This window comes from Acomys russatus, chromosome 19, assembly GCF_903995435.1.
Source record: "Acomys russatus chromosome 19, mAcoRus1.1, whole genome shotgun sequence".
NCBI classification, from domain to species: Eukaryota; Metazoa; Chordata; class Mammalia; order Rodentia; family Muridae; genus Acomys; species Acomys russatus.
The window spans coordinates 41,486,579-41,502,400 of record NC_067155.1 but is presented as its reverse complement, the minus strand read 5'-3'; the positions used below and the strand labels follow the sequence as shown (position 1 = coordinate 41,502,400).

Genomic DNA, 15,822 nt, shown 5'->3' with positions numbered 1-15,822 from the left:
GGCTCAGTGGTAGAGCACCTGCCTAGAATCCCCCAGTGAGGGGCTGGGGTGTGGCTCAGTGGTAGAGCACCTGCCTAGAATCTCCCAGTGAGGAGCTGAGGTGTGGCTCAGTGGTAGAGCACCTGCCTAGAATCCCCCAGTGAGGGGCTGGGGTGTGGCTCAGTGGTAGAGCACCTGCCTAGAATCCCCCAATGAGGGGCTGGGGTGTGGCTCAGTGGTAGAACACCTGCCTAGAATCCCCCAGTGAGGAGCTGAGGTGTGGCTCACTGGTAGAGCATCTGCCTAGAATCCCCCAGTGAGGGGCTGGGGCATTGTTCAGTGGTAGAGGACCAGCCTAGAATCCCCCAGTGAGGGGCTGGGGTGTGGCTCAGTGGTAGAGCCCCTGCTTAGAATCCCCCAGTGAGGGGCTGGGGTGTGGCTCAGTGGTAGAGCCCCTGCTTAGAATCCCCCAGTGAGGGGCTGGGGTGTGGCTCAGTGGTAGAGCACCTGCCTTAAGTCTCCCAGGGAAGGGCTGGGGGCATTGCTCAGCAGTAAAGTGCTGGCCAAATACACACAAGGCTCTCTGCTCCTTTACAGCACAGTAAAAAAGTCAGAATACAGGCCCATTAACTGACAAATTTCGTGCTAATCCATTAACATCAGAAAGTTGGGCTTGGTGGCTTATGCCTGTGATCCTGTCTGGGAGGGGGTTAAGAATTCAAGGTTAACTTGTGCTACATCTTGAGTTCAAGGCCAATGGTATATATCAAATTCTCTCAAATAAGCCAACAAAACAAAAGAAATGCAAATACAAAATGAATAAAAATAAGCTCACCTATACTTGGTGTTTATTGTGATTTAACTAGTTTAAAAACTATTTATGAAAAAAAAAAAAAAAAAAGTATTTATGAGGCCAGGCGTGGTAGCGCACCACTGTGAGTTCAAGGCCAGCCTGGTGTACAAAGTTGAGTCCAGGACAGCCAAGGCTACACAGAGTAATTCTGTCTCAAAAAAAACAAAACAAAACAAACAAACAAAAGTATTTATGTACATGTTTGGCCTGCATGTATGACTATGCACCGTGTGAATAAAATGTCCTCAGGAGGCCAAAGAAGATGTTGGATCCCCTGGAACTGGAGTTAACAATGGTTGTACGTCACCATGTGGGTGTTGAGAATCAAACCCAGGTCCTCTGGAAAGGCAGGCAGTGAGTGCTCTTAAGTGCTGAGCAACCTCTCCAGCCCCTGGCTGTACTTCTTTAGTTTTTGACATGTAATTGCAGCTGACCTGGTTCTGCTGCCTCCTCCCTCCCAAGGGCTGAGACTACAGGCGTGGGCCACATGCCCCGCTGATACAGCACTCAGGCGGGAAGGCAGGTTTTCATACACGCTAGGCAAGCCCTCGGCCAACAGGGCTACACTGCCTGCCTGTAACTGATGGTGTTACTAAGCAACAGGCTCTTTCCCTTGGGTTTTGGTCCAACCTCTCGGCTTCCTGCTGGCAAACCCCATGTCACCAAACCTTTCTAATCCTCGAACAATAAATTGCAGTCACCCCCGCGGGAAATAGCCGCAGATTAATCAGTGACCGTTTCTCTTGTCTAATTGCCAATAACCATGTCTGGCTGGGGAGACAGGTGCCGGTAGAGGCACTTGCTGCCAAGCCTGACGACCTGAGTTTTGTCCCTAGGAACAGAGAACTGACTCCTACCAACTGTCCTGACTTCTACATGTGTGTTTGAGCGCACATACAGCCAACCAACCAAACACACAAGGAATGAAATTTAAAAAAAAAAAAAAATTTAGAGCTGGGCATGGTGGCACTCACCTTTAATCCCAGCACTCGGAGGCAGAGGCAGGCGGATCACTGTGAGTTTGAGGCCAGCCTGGTCTACAAAGCAAGTCCAGGACAGCTAAGGATACACAGAGAAAATCCTGTCTCAAAAAAACAAAAAGCAAAAACAAAAGACAACCAGGTAATTACTTGTAAGTCAGCAGCTATGAAACATTGCTTATTTTATGTGTGTGTGTGCATGCGCGTAATTTTACTTTTTCCTCTTGAGATAGGGAATTACTATGTCAGCTAGGCAGGCCTTGGATTCACCATGTAGCCCTACTTGTTTTCAGGTTTCCTGTCAGCTGTGGGTTATTTTTTAAGGTAGCTACCTTGGCATATGACAATGCGGGCTGGGAGTATAGCTCAGCGGTGGTGCACTTGTCGAAAACCCCCCAGAGAGGATTTATAACAGCTTTACCAGGGATTTGCATTTAAGGTTGGAGATTCTGAACTGTATCAAAGACCTATCCAAGCTGGTGTAGCAGTAACCTGCTCCTCCACATTAAAAAAAAAAAAAAACCACGGTTTTGTGTGTGTGTGTGTGTGTGTGTGTGTGTGCGTGCGTGCATGCGTGTTTGTGTGTCCGCGCACACGCACATGTGTGAGTGCATGCTCACGCCTGCACCCATGTGTAGGTGTGCAGGTCAAAGGCCAACTTATAAAATAGGTTCTTTCTTTCCATCATGTGGGTTCTGGAAATAGAACTCAGTCCATCATCAGGTTTGGTGGCAAGTGCCTTTCCTCTGAGCCATCTAGCCAGCCTGCCCTGACCCCCCAACCCCCACCGGCCTGCTCCTAACCCCTTCCCTGCCAGACTGCCCCAGTACCTCACAAGGATAAAAAACTTCTACATGCCAGTGGCTCTTAAATTATGCTTTGTTAAGGATGCAGCAGGGATCTGCTGCTAGGCAAAATAATAGCCCTCCCTTTTTTGGAATCAGCTGTGAAGTATTTAGTGATTTATTTTTAAGAAAGTATCTCACAATGTAAACAAGGCTTGCCTGGAACTTAGTATGTAGCTCAGGCTGGCCTTGAAGTGGCAGAGATCCTTCTGTCTTTGCCTCCAAACTGCTGGGACTATAGGCATGTGCCACCAGGTCCGGCTGCCAAGATGCAATTCAGGGCATTATGCATGCTAGTTAAGATGTCAACAACTGGGCTGGAGAGTTGACCAGGGGTTAAGAGCACTGGCTGCTCTTCCAAAGGTCATGAGCTCAATTCCCAGAAACTGCATGGTGGCTCACAACCATCGATAATGAGATCTGGCCTGCAGGCAGAATACTATATATATAATGAATAAATAAATCTTAAAAAAAAAAAAAAAAGTCAACAACTAAAGCACATTCCCAGCCCCTCACTGGGGGATTCTAGGCAGATGCTCTACCACTAAGCCACGCCCCAGCCCCTCACTGGGGGATTCTAGGCAGGTGCTCTACCACTGAGCCACACCCCAGCCCCTCACTGGGGGATTCTAGGCAGGTGCTCTACCACTGAGCCACGCCCCAGCCCCTCACTGGGGGATTCTAGGCAGGTGCTCTACCACTGAGCCACGCCCCAGCCCCTCACTGGGCGATTCTAGGCAGGTGCTCTACCACTGAGCCACACCCCAGCCCCTCACTGGGGGATTCTAGGCAGGTGCTCTACCACTGAGCCACACCCCAGCCCCTCACTGGGGGATTCTAGGCAGGTGCTCTACCACTGAGCCACGCCCCAGCCCCTCACTGGGGGATTCTAGGCAGATGCTCTACCACTGAGCCACACCCCAGCCCCTCACTGGGGGATTCTAGGCAGGGGCTCTACCACTGAGCCACACCCCAGCCCCTCACTGGGGGATTCTAGGCAGGTGCTCTACCACTGAGCCACACCCGAGCCCCTCACTGGGGGATTCTAGGCAGGTGCTCTACCACTGAGCCACACCCGAGCCCCTCACTGGGGGATTCTAGCCAAATGCTGTATCATAAATCATACCCTCAGCTAGGAAGTTTTCAAGCAAGTGTTCTCCTGCTGAGCTCTTTTAGCCCTGCAGCTGTTTTCTATTTCTGTGATGGGGATTGGGTTGCTAGATGGTTTGGTGATCACTGTATTAGTTCATCTAGATGTGGGTCAGGTAGGTCTGTTGTCCTTGATGTGGCTCTAAGGAACACAGGGTATCTTTGGTGAATGGAGACATGGTAGAGCTGGAGATGGACAGAGAGAACCATCCTAAGACATAGGACTGGAAGGTCAGGAGACAGACTGGGCAATCTAACACTTGGGTTACTCCTTCTCAATCTCAGATGACCTGACCCTTTGGAGCAGGGCAAAAGGCCAAAGGTACTGAGCTGCCTGCATGATGCCTCTGAGACCTTGCTGAGGCTGTGACCCCTGCTCCCAGCCTGAAGCTCACATACAATGGTGGAGGCTGTCGTACTCACAGGAGTGGAGCTTGAAGAGCAGCTTGACAGTGTAGTCATAGAGGTGACTGCAGTCCAAGATGACCTGGATGAGCGGGGCGAGGCGGCACTGGCCAGCTGTGGTCACAGACACAGAGCGGGACATGTCCAAGGAGTTGAACACTGTGGAGGAAGATGGGGAGAAAGGCCGCAGTAGAATCAGGGGCGTGATATACAACCAAGGCTTATTCTGTCTGCGTCTTCTGTGTTTTTCTGGTACCAAGAATGGAACCCAGGACTTTGTATATGACAGGAGAGTGATCTGCCACTGAGCCACACCCATAGCACCTCACTGGGGGATTCTAGGCAGGTGCTCTACCACTGAGCCACACCCCAGCCCCTCACTGGGGGATTCTAGGCAGGTGCTCTACCACTGAGCCACCCCTAGCCCCTCACTGGGGGAGGATTCCAGGCAGGTGCTCTACCACTGAATCAGACCCTCACTGGGGGATTTTAAGCTGGTGCTCTACTGTTGAGATATGTCCCCTGTTCCTCTCTGGACAATCTCAGGCCAGGCCTTCCCTCTTGAGCCACGCCCCTAATTTCTCTGGGGGATTTTCCACTGAGCCATACCCCTAATTCTAGGTAAGTGCTATGGTCCTGAACTGTACCCTCTAGTAATCTTTATAATTTCATGCAGACATCGGAACCTTGTTATATAGCCCAGTTAGGACTTTATATCTTTATTCCTTCACCTCAGCCTCCCACGTGCTGGATGAGAAGTGTGCAGCCATGATGCATGGACTCACAGGACTTATTTAACACACATCCTACTCCCAAGAAAGGGCATCCATCTCCCCCACCCCCCTCCCCCCAGAGAGACAAGGAAATGCATCCTAAGCCACTTGAAGATGGTCACAATGCCAAGAAGTAGTTGTGCTAAGCCTATGCGGCCATTAATGGGTAGACCAGATACCTTGGCTCCTCATGGCCAGAGTCTTGGTGTTTCATGACCAGGTGAAAGCGAGAGGCTCTACTTTGCCCAGAACTCATGATAAGTATGAGAAAGAAGATTTGATGGTAACCTAGAAGACCTGACACAGCCGGGCGTGGTGGCGCATGCCTTTAATCCCAGTGCTAGGGAGGCAGAGGCAGGTGGATCTATGTGAGTTCGAGGCCAGCCTGGTCTACCAAGCGAGTACTAGGACAACCAGAGCAGTAAGGAAAGACACCAAATCAAAATAGACCTGCCACAAGCTGATCAGAAACACTCAACATATATATATATTTTTTTCCTGCCTCCACCTCCTCGGTGCTGGGAGAAGTGTGTTATCACCATGCATGGTTTACGTAGCACTGGGGATTTGAACCGAGGATGTTTTGCATGCTAGGTAAGCATCTACCAGCTACAGCACTGTAACTGTAGACAAGATTCTCAGCGTAGCAGGGCCTCCAGAGGCTCTTCCGTGAAGCATTCCAGACAACCACATAACCTCATTCTATACCCAACTATTGGATGCCTGGCTAGAGGCCATCACCTCACCCACTGGCCAGGGCTGATTATCTTTCTTGCACTAGCTGCCCACTGTCCCTGGAGACTATACGTAGCAAGTGACATAAGACTTCTCTGATGTCCCCACATGTGTGGACCTGCCCGTGGGTTGGATAAGCACAGAGCCATCATGTGTTTCACTTTCCTGGTCTTCATAGACCCTGTAAGTGTGTTTGTTTAGTGGGAGAGAGACAGAGAGACACATAGAGAGAGAGCCACCCAAATTGAACCACCGTAATTAAATGGCAGCTTTTCTTGACACAAATTAAAAGCAGCCATCATTGCAAGATCGCCATCTATGTTGACTGGTTTCCTTAGGCTCTTTTCTGACAAGAAATCATAGCTATCTCCATCTCCTTCCAGAATGCCCCTTGACCCCCAACACCAGCTACAGCAGTACCACAACTACTGCAGACACAAAAAAAATCTAGCCAGGTAGCGGCGGCGCCTTTAATTCCAGTACTCAGGAAGCAGAAGCAGGTAGATCTCTGTGAGTTCAAGGCCAGCCTGGTCTATAGAGCAAGCTCCAGAACAGTCAGAGCTACATATGAGACCCTTTTTCTAAAAACAAAACAAAACAAAGCTAAGTAAGGGTAGCAGGGTAGGGATGGGTGTTGGTGCCTCTCACTGGCTCGGGGGCTCACTAGGTTGGCTAAGCTGCCTAGCCAGCAAGCCCTAGAGATTTCCACCTGTCTCTGCCTCCTGATCTGCAGTTCTTGGGTAGGCAGGGCTTATAAATCCTGCTTTTGTTTTGAGATCGTCTTTGACATGACCCTGCTGGACTCGAGTTTACTAGCAGTTTAGGATGTCTTTGAACTCCTAATCCCACGTGCTGGAATCACAGGTATGTGCCACCACAGCCAGGTTCACGCACATAGCCAGGGCTATGCACACGACAAAAAAGCATTCTACCAGCTGAGCTGTGTCCCCAGCTCAAGGCAGACACTCCTGAGCAGAAAGCAAGCCTGTGTAGCAGATCAGCTCCTATCTCAGACATGACTGGCTGGAACTGTAGCCATTATCCAGTGGCTGTCAAAGAGGGCAAAATAAGCTTTAAGGGCTAGGCAGCCGGGACTTCTGGAGGGAAGGCTCCTTGGGAGGGGTGAGTGGCCGGTCTCCTTATCTTGTATCAAATAACTGACCTCAAAAATGTGCAGGAGTTTCCGCCTCTGCCTGCAAGGAGAGAGCAAAGGCTGGTGTGACAACTCTGCTTTGATGCTCTCTGCCAACCAGCAGTGACAGACAAGGGCTCAGCCAGCTGGACATGGATGGTGGTGCAAACCTGTAATCCCATCGCTCAGATGGTTGAGCTAGGAGGACTGCTGTGAATGTGAGGCTACTCTGTGCTACAGAGACTATTATCTCTTAATGAAAACAAAAAGACCAACAAACAAAAGGGCTGGACCCGCTGGACCATGGCGAATCAGGAGATTGATTCCCATGACAACCTGGCTCGGCTAAGAGGGAAGGGACTTACCAGTTTGGAAAAGGTTCAGTTCACATTCCAGGTAATCAAACATCTCCACTGTGAGCTGGAAACTGACACAAGAAGAAACAAAATTAACGTCTATAAGACTGACTGTCCCTCAGCAGCCCAACCCAATGCTAGGGACAAATCCATGACCTTGCACATGCTAAGCAAGTGTGATACAGCTAAGCCACGCCCCCCAGAACCTCACCAGAACCTCACTGGAACCTCACTGGAGGATTCTAGGCAGGTGCTCCCCCATTAGGGAGCCATGTCCTCAGTACCTCACTGGGCCACTTTAGGCAAGTGCTTTTCCACTGGGCCACCCCCTAGCTCCTCACTAGGAGATTCTAGGCATGTAATCGACTGCTGAGCCACACTCCCAGCCACCAAAGCCAGGTTCTCACCCCCGCCCCGCCCTTTCTCTGTTCTGTTTGCCCACCCTAACGGTTCCCATGTGGGCCCAGGTGCATAACCTGCCTGCATATGCAACACACCCCAGCGTCCTCCCCAGCATATATTATGAAAACTGTGTAAAGGCCAAGCTTCCGCAGGGGAAAAGAGAGATGACAGTGCCTGGTTTTGGGGTTAGGAAGTGGAGGCCAAGGCAAGGAAGCTACGGTGAAAAACATCTGGGCAGGATTCCAGGTGGATATAATACTCAGGGGACTCATCCCAACCTCTCTTCTACCGTCAGGCACTCTCGCCATTGAGAGGAGCCAAGTCCAAAGCACAAAAGTTCACTTCCCTACTGGGTCTGGGGCAGAGGGATGGCTACTTACAAGTTGTTGACGTCACTTTCTCCGGCCTCATCCAGCTGTCTGTCGCTCATCTGAAGGTTGCCCGGGAACCTGGGGTTCTGCAAGGGAGTTTGGGTGAAAGAAGAAAGAATGAAGCACGAGAGGGCTGAGGAGGCAGCTCAGTGGGCAGCGTGCTGGTTTGAGAATGTGGCTTAAGAGGTAGAGTGGGTCCCTAGCAAGTGCAAAGACCTGGGTTCAATCCCTCGTAACAAGAGAAAAATAAAAGCCTTTATATTGCCCAATGAGACCAGTGTGGGCACCAGCTGCCTACACACACACACACACACACACACATATACACATACATATATGTATATATTTAAGATTTATTTATTTATTTATTTATTGTATATGAGTGCTTTATCTGCAGAAGAAAGCATCAGATCACATTATAGATGGTTTTGAGCCACCATGTGGTTCCTGGGAATTGAACTCAGGACCTCTGGAAGAGCAGGCGGCACTCTTAACCACTGAGCCATCTCTCCAGCCCCCACCCCCCACCCCACTCCCCAGCTGCCTATATTAAGCACGGAGCAGGCCCTGCGATCTTCTTGTCAGCTATACCATCTGGAAGGAGTCAGGATCAGTCTATACGACCTCACAAACACAAACCCCTTACTGGCTCCCAAGAAAAAACACTTCCTATCCACTGCCCATCATTGGAGCTGAAGGTCGCTCCCTTGCAATGTGGGCCCCGGAACACTCTAAGCATGCTCAGCCATGGAGCAGTGCGCCCCAGCAGGTGAGAACGCTGCCCTGCCAATCATCTGGAACCTCCGGGCAGCAGACACGCACTTATCACTGGTCCCTTCTGATTCCCAGTCAATCTCCTCAGCCTTGGCAGTTTACCAGAGTTGCTGTTCTGAGCTCATGGGAGTGCAGAAGAGATGGGCCCATGTGTTCAAGTGGGTTTTATTTTGAGGCAGCCCATGTAGCCCAGAATGAATTGAAATACATACACAGTGTAGCTAGGTAATCACTCTGACTATTTCAGCTACATCTCCTCCTAGATTCAAGCAATCCTCCTGCCTCAGCTGCTGGAGTAGCCAAAACACCGCAGCATGGAAGCCGATCATGGAAAGCTAGGTGGCCCGTTGCATCAAGGAGCTTCTAAATTCTAGAGTGAACGCTTTGACAAAGAGCTCCTACAAGATGGGACTCCTTCTGTTTTTGCTTTGTCATGCTTTTTTTTTGGGGGGGGGAGGTTCTTTGAGACAGGGTTTCTCTGTGTAGCCTTGGCTGTCCTGGACTCCCTTTGTAGGCCAGGCTGGCCTCGAACTCACAGTGATCCACCTGCCTCTGCCTCCCAAGTGCTGGGATTAAAGGCGTGTGCCACCACACACGGCTGCTTTGTCACTCTTAAAGAGTTATTTGTTTGTTTGCTTATGATTTGTTTTGATCTGAATTTGATTCTGGGGGCTTCATGGTAGGAGAGAATAAACTTCTTTTTGCTAATACTTTAAAGGGTATGTTTTATTTAGTACTTATTATCTTCTAAAAGATTTCTTTTTTCAAGACAGGCTATCTCTGTGGAGCCCTGGCTGTCCTAGAACTCGCTCTATAGACCAGGCTGGCCTCGAACTCACAGAGATCCACCTGTCTCTGCTTCCCAAATGCTGAGGCTGAAGGTGTACAGCAAGGCCTCCTGGCTCTAAAATATTTTTTTTTTGAAAAGGATATATATTTATTTATATACAGGAGTATTTTGCTTACATGTATGCATGCCCTCCATGTGTACACTTGGTGCCCACAGAGTGTAGGGAAGGACGCTGGATCGCCTGGCACTCCAGTGACAGATGGCTAAAAGCTGCAATCTGGGTGCTGGGAATTGAATCCTATTCTTCTTGGGCAAAGCAGCCTGTACTCTTAGCCTCTAAGCAATCTTCCCAGGCCTGAGAGAATTGACTCTCATAAATTGTCCTCTGACTCCTCCTCCTCCACCACCACCACCACAAACTAACCAAACAAATAAATACATACAATTGAAAAACAGAAAACCAAGAGGGGGCTGGATTGGATTGGTGGCTCAGCAGTTAACAGCACTTGCTACTCTTACAGGGGGTAGGTAAAGTTTTCAGTACTCCCTTGGAAGCTTTACTTCCAGAGGATCTACTGCCCTCTTCTGGCCTCCTTGGGAACTGCATGTACATGGTACACATACATATGTGCAGGCCACACACAAACTATAAATAAATAATACACACACACACACATTTATATATACATATACATATATATCTTTGCCATTTTCCCCAGGAAGAAACCCCCACTGGATGTTTGTTGTTATCCTATCTATGAAATGGGGAACAGAGCCACCACACAGTCAAAAGGCTGGTCACATCCTGGGGTCCTTGACCACCACTCTTCTGTTAGTTTATTTCCTTTCAGAGGTTGGGACATAGCATCTCTACTCCTTGAGGTCTCGGGCTGTTCCCCAAGGTGCTAATGAAGACAAAGGAGGGGCCGGAGGGAGGGCTGGGGGAGGGAGGCCATGAAGGAGGGGGTGGAGTGAGGGATCGGGAGCCGTGGAGAATGGCAGACTCACTTTGGTGTGGTACTCCATTCTTGTTCTCAGCAGTTTGAGGTAGACGCTGCACAGCTGTCCATACCCCTCGCTCAGGTGCCCCTGCGGGGAGGAAGAGAGGAAAAGCTCCATCAGCACCAAGGCAGGGCTTTCTCTTCAATCTTTTTCTTGGGCCGGCTGATTGCTCAGTGGTGAAGGCTCTTGTGGCCAGGTCTGACAACCCGAGTTTAATCCCGGGGACCCACACAGTCGAAGTGGAGGACTGACTGCCAACAGGCAAAGTGTCGCCTGACTTCTACGTGTCACTCATGTGCCCCAACCCATCCCAACACACATAATAAATGTAACTTTAAAAGAGGGCAGGGACTGGAGAGATGGCTCAGTGGTTAAGAGCACTGACTGCTCTTCCAGAGGTCCTGAGTTCAATTGCCAGCAATCACATGGTGGCTCACAACCATCTATAATGTGATCAGATGCCCTCTTCTGGCCTGCAGGTGTACACGCAGGCAGAATACTGTACATAATAAACAAATAAATAGATCTTAAAAAAAAAAAAAAAAAAAAAGATGGGGCAGAAAAATGGCTCAGAGGGTAAAGGTGTTACTACATGCCACCAAGCCTGACAACCTCAGTGTCCAACACAGTAGATGAGAAACTCTGACTCTAGCAGCCATGCTTAGTGGCATGCATGCACCCCCCAACACACACACACACACACACACACACACACACACACACACACACACACACACACCCTAAAATACATAAAGGGTGTTCATCCCCAGCCATCACTCTAAGAGGGAGGCGATCCCTGAGGACCGTCACTTTCGATTTCCTCCACCCAGTCCTGTGATGAAAATAAGTTAAAATCCACTGCTGGGAAGGAGACCAGGCTGACACTCCCCAGGGGGACCTTCCCAGAATTCATTAGCCTCCAGCAGAGAGCTTAATTGAGAGCGATCTCTATGAAGGAGCCTGCCTTGTTACTGACTTCAAAGAATTACATTCCAGGGTGGAGGTGGGGGTGTAGGGACACAAGAAGAAAATGTGAATAATAACAAAAATTCACCAGAAATGCCCGATGACCGAACAGAGCTCTAAGGACAGATAGGCTTATAAAAAGCAATATATGGCATGGGTGCCATTAATACAGCTATAAAACATCTACAAGGCATAAGATCTTGCAAAGGGGGGCTGGGCAGTCAGGAGAGCATGTGGCTCTCCCAGAGGACCTAAGCTCAGTTCCCAGCTTATAGAGGGTAACCCCAGCTCGGGATGCCCGTCTTCTGGTCTACATCAGTACCCTGCGCACACAGACATATACCAGTAAAATACTGTTTTGTTTTTTGCTTTTTGTTTTTGTTTTTTGGTTTTGTTTTTTTGGTTTTTCGAGACAGGGTTTCTCTGTGTAGCCTTGGCTGTCCTGGACTCACTTTGTAGACTAGGCTTGCTTCGAACTCACAGCGATCTGCCTGACTCTGCCTCCCGAGTGCTGGGATTAAAGGCGTGCACCACCACGCCCGGCTTTTTTGAAATACTGTTTTTAAAAAAGATATTTTAAAGGTAGCCAGATGTGGCCCTGTACACGTACAATCCCAGCACTGGGGAAGCTGGGGCAGGAGGATGGGGAATTGGAGGGGAGGCTGGGCTACAAAGGGAGACCAAATCAATCCATGAGAAAGCAAGGGAATAGCATAAGAAGAATAAAGACGGGGCTGGGGAGACGCTCGGATGGTGTAGTCCTTGCTGAGGGCCTGAGCTGCGTTCTCGGCGAGTCTGCAATCCCAGACCTCGGGATGCGGAGACAGGAGGACCACCAGGCCTCACTGGAGCTTAATGGAACTTGTGAGCCACAGGTCCAGAGAGCTCCTGACTCAAAAAACAAAAACAAAAACCCAAGAAAGTGGAAGGATTGGTGTGGTGTGCCGGCACAGGCCTTTAATCCCAGCACCTGGGAGGCAGAGGCGGGGGAACAGCTCAGTGAACTGACGCTAGCATGGTCAACATGGTGAGTTCCAGGACAGCTAGAGACCCTGTCTCAAAAAAACTAGAAAAGAAACAAAACCCAACACAGTGGACAGTCCCCGAGGAACAGTACCCGTGGCTGACTGCTGGGCCTTCACACCCAAGTGCATATACTCGCACCCTCATATGCACCATCCCCAACCCACTCCCTGCATGTCTACAATCCTAGTACTTAGAAGGCAAAAGTAGGAAGATTACAAGTTCTAGGCTAGCCTGGGCTACAGATGGAGACCGCAAACAAACAATAAATCTTTAATTTGTTTTAATCTTTTTTTAAAGATTTATTTATTTAGGGGCTGGAGAGATGGCTCAGAGGTTAAAAGCACTGGCTGCTCTTCCAAAGGTCCTGAGTTCAATTCCCAGCAACCACATGGTGGCTCACAACCATCTGTAATAAGATCTGGTGCCCTCTGCACATGCAGACAGAACACTGTATATATAATAAATAAATATGTATATTATTAGGTATACAGTGCTCTGCTTGCATGTACTCCTGCAAGCCAGAAGAGGGCGCCATATCACATTACAGATGGTTATGAGCCATCATGTGGTTGCTGGGAATTGAACTCACGACCTTTGGAAGAGCAGGCGGCGCTCTTAACCACTGAGCCATCTCTCCAGCCCGTTTTAACCTTTTATTACATGTATACAAGTGATTTGTGTGCATATAGGTGTGTGCACGGCATCTGTGCATGTCTGAGCAGGCTGGAAGAGGTCACCAGACCCCCAGAGTTACAAGTGATAGTGAGCTAACCCATGGGTGCTGGGAATTGAACTCTGGCCCTCTGGGAGAGCAGCTACTGCTCTTAACTGCTGAGCCCTCTCTTCAGCTCCAAAAGAATAATTAAAACTGCAATGTATGGCTGGAGAGATGGCTCAGCAGTTAAGAGCACTGACTGCTCTTCCAAAGGACCCAGGTTCAATTCACAGCAACTCCAAGATCTGACACCCTCACACAGACATACATGCAGGCATAACACCAATGCACATTAAATAAAAATAAAATTTAAAACTGAAATGTATTGTGACCACAATGGGCTCAAGTATAGTGGCAAGTCCGTGTGAGGGACCCTAACTCCAAGATATGGAGCTCTGTTGTCAGGACAGGCTCCGGGGAACCAGAACTTCCCTGTAGCTTCTGGGGACAAGGTAGTGCGTGCAGAGGCATGCAACAAGAGATGGGCTGCAGCCAGGCGTGGTCATGCACGCCTTTAATCCCAGCGCTCGGGAGGCAGAGGCAGGGAGGTCGCTGTGAGTTCGAGGCCAGCCTGGTCTACAGAGTAGTTCCAGGACAGCCAAGGCTACACAGAGAAACTGTAGTGGGGAAGAGATGGGCTGGGGGTGTGACGCAGTTGGCAGAGTGCGTGCCCTACCCCATTACGTAAACTGGACTTGGCCAGGCATAGCTGTAACACCAGCACACAGGAAAGGTAGACAGGAAGATCATGAGTTCTAGGTCAACCTCAGCTACACAGTGAGCTTGAGGCTAGCCTGGGCTTCATGAGACGTTGTCTCAATCAAACCAAACCAGAAGGCAGGAGAGAAATGGGTATATGCCGTACTCTGTGTCTGGAGAAGAGGAACGGGGGTCCCCAGGTACATCTCCACACTCACCCACATCCTGCTCATGTCGCTTAATTCATTTTTGTATCTCAGAGAATCTTTTAGCACCTAGAAAATAAGAGAAGAGCCGTAAGAGGAGACAGGGGTGAGCAGAGAACCTGCTACCTGAGCCTGGGGTGGGGAAGGTGCCCACTGCCCATGGGAAATCAAAGGCAAGGGGTGTGGCAGCAGACAGCAGCCTCTTTTTTATTTTTATTTTTTTATTTATTTATTTTGGTTTTTCGAGACAGGGTCTGTGTTAGCCTTGGCTGTCCTGGACTCGTTTTGTAGACCAGGCTGGCCTTGAACTCACAGCAATCTGCCTGCCTCTGCCTCCCGAGTGCTGGGATTAAAAGCGCGCCACAACGCCCGGCACTCTCTTTTTTATTTTTATTTTTTTGCATCGTGTGTGAATGTGTGCTCACACATGTGTGTATATGGTACAGGTGCCACAGAACACGAATGGAGATTAGTGGGCAATTTTCAGTTCTCTCCTTCCATCTTGGTTTCCGGGGAACTATCGCGCTGGGATGACAACAGCTTTTGACAGAGGATGGTAGGGATGAAGTGGGGCGGGGCACTTCTCTACTCTGTATCACAAAGACACTTGTACGCCATATTGTTAGAAGTAATCAATGCGTGAACAACGTTACCGGCTTCACCCAGCCACGGTTTGTCCCCAGTGACACTAACTTGACAAAGTATTTCAAGGAATATTTCAGCCCAGACATCCACAGAGCGAGGGAAGAGTGCAAGGTCTGATGAGAGAGGCAGGGATATCGCAAGTAGGACTTTATGATCAGAAACACGGCTGGGCGACTGACCAAAGGGGCAAGGCTGAATCCTGAAATGATCGACAGCCTTGGACTCCACCCCCTTCTCTCTAATCTGCTGGTTTACGATGAGCCAGAAGACACGATCTTCTCCAACTGCTGGCTCTCTTGAATAAAATAGTTTCAAAGATTCAGTTCCCGGGGTCGAAGAGATAGATCGTGGGTCCTATAGAAAACCCGAGTTCTTTTCCTCACATCCACACTGAGTGGCTCACAACATCCTGCTATTGCCAGCTCCAGGGGATCTGGCGCCCTCTTGTGGCCCTGTCAGACACCTGGACACATGTGGCGCGCGCACGCACGCGCGCGCACACACACAAACTTATCTTTAAAGCTTCGATTCCTGCCTCTGCTCACTGGCAGGAGCAGAAATTGGGCTTCACTGTCCCCACGTGTGCCACTGTCCTCCCCTGCAGCCCCAGGAACTCACGTTTGGATGTCCATCTCGGAGGAGTTTGTGGAATACGTGGCAGAACTTCCAGCACAGCATGGCGTTGCTGGAGAGAGGCAGTCGGTTGACCACAGACCAAAAGGTCTGTGCCCCTTTCTCATGGTGGGTGCCCAGAATGCATGGTGAGGGGAGTCAGGGAAAAAAAAGGCTTCCTGGATGAGGTTATGGAGCAGGGACACTGCTCACTGCTAAGACCCCTACCGCCTGGGTTCTACAGCTTTGCCCTGGCAGCTTGGAGGAGGAGGGAATAAAATACCTCGTCCCCTATTTTATAAGTTTCCTCTAAAATAGAATTGCCATCTGCCCAGGTACATGCATAGAAGTCAGAGGGCAACTTGTTGGAATCAGTTCCACTTGGGGTCTCAAGGATTGAACTCAGG

General features: G+C 49.7%; 1 protein-coding gene across 1 annotated transcript in view; it reads right to left on the bottom strand.

Moving 5' to 3' along the window:
* The window catches only part of Hip1 (huntingtin interacting protein 1), a 118,100-nt gene that overhangs the window by 34,348 nt on the left and 67,930 nt on the right, over positions 1-15,822 (bottom strand). Inside the window, exons 3-8 of the mRNA XM_051162135.1 lie at positions 15,422-15,564; positions 14,171-14,227; positions 10,553-10,633; positions 7,990-8,066; positions 7,217-7,278; positions 4,230-4,370 (exon numbers count right to left, since the gene is read on the bottom strand). Coding sequence (XP_051018092.1) covers positions 4,230-4,370; positions 7,217-7,278; positions 7,990-8,066; positions 10,553-10,633; positions 14,171-14,227; positions 15,422-15,564 — 561 coding nt within the window. The remainder of the gene's footprint in view (positions 1-4,229; positions 4,371-7,216; positions 7,279-7,989; positions 8,067-10,552; positions 10,634-14,170; positions 14,228-15,421; positions 15,565-15,822) is intronic.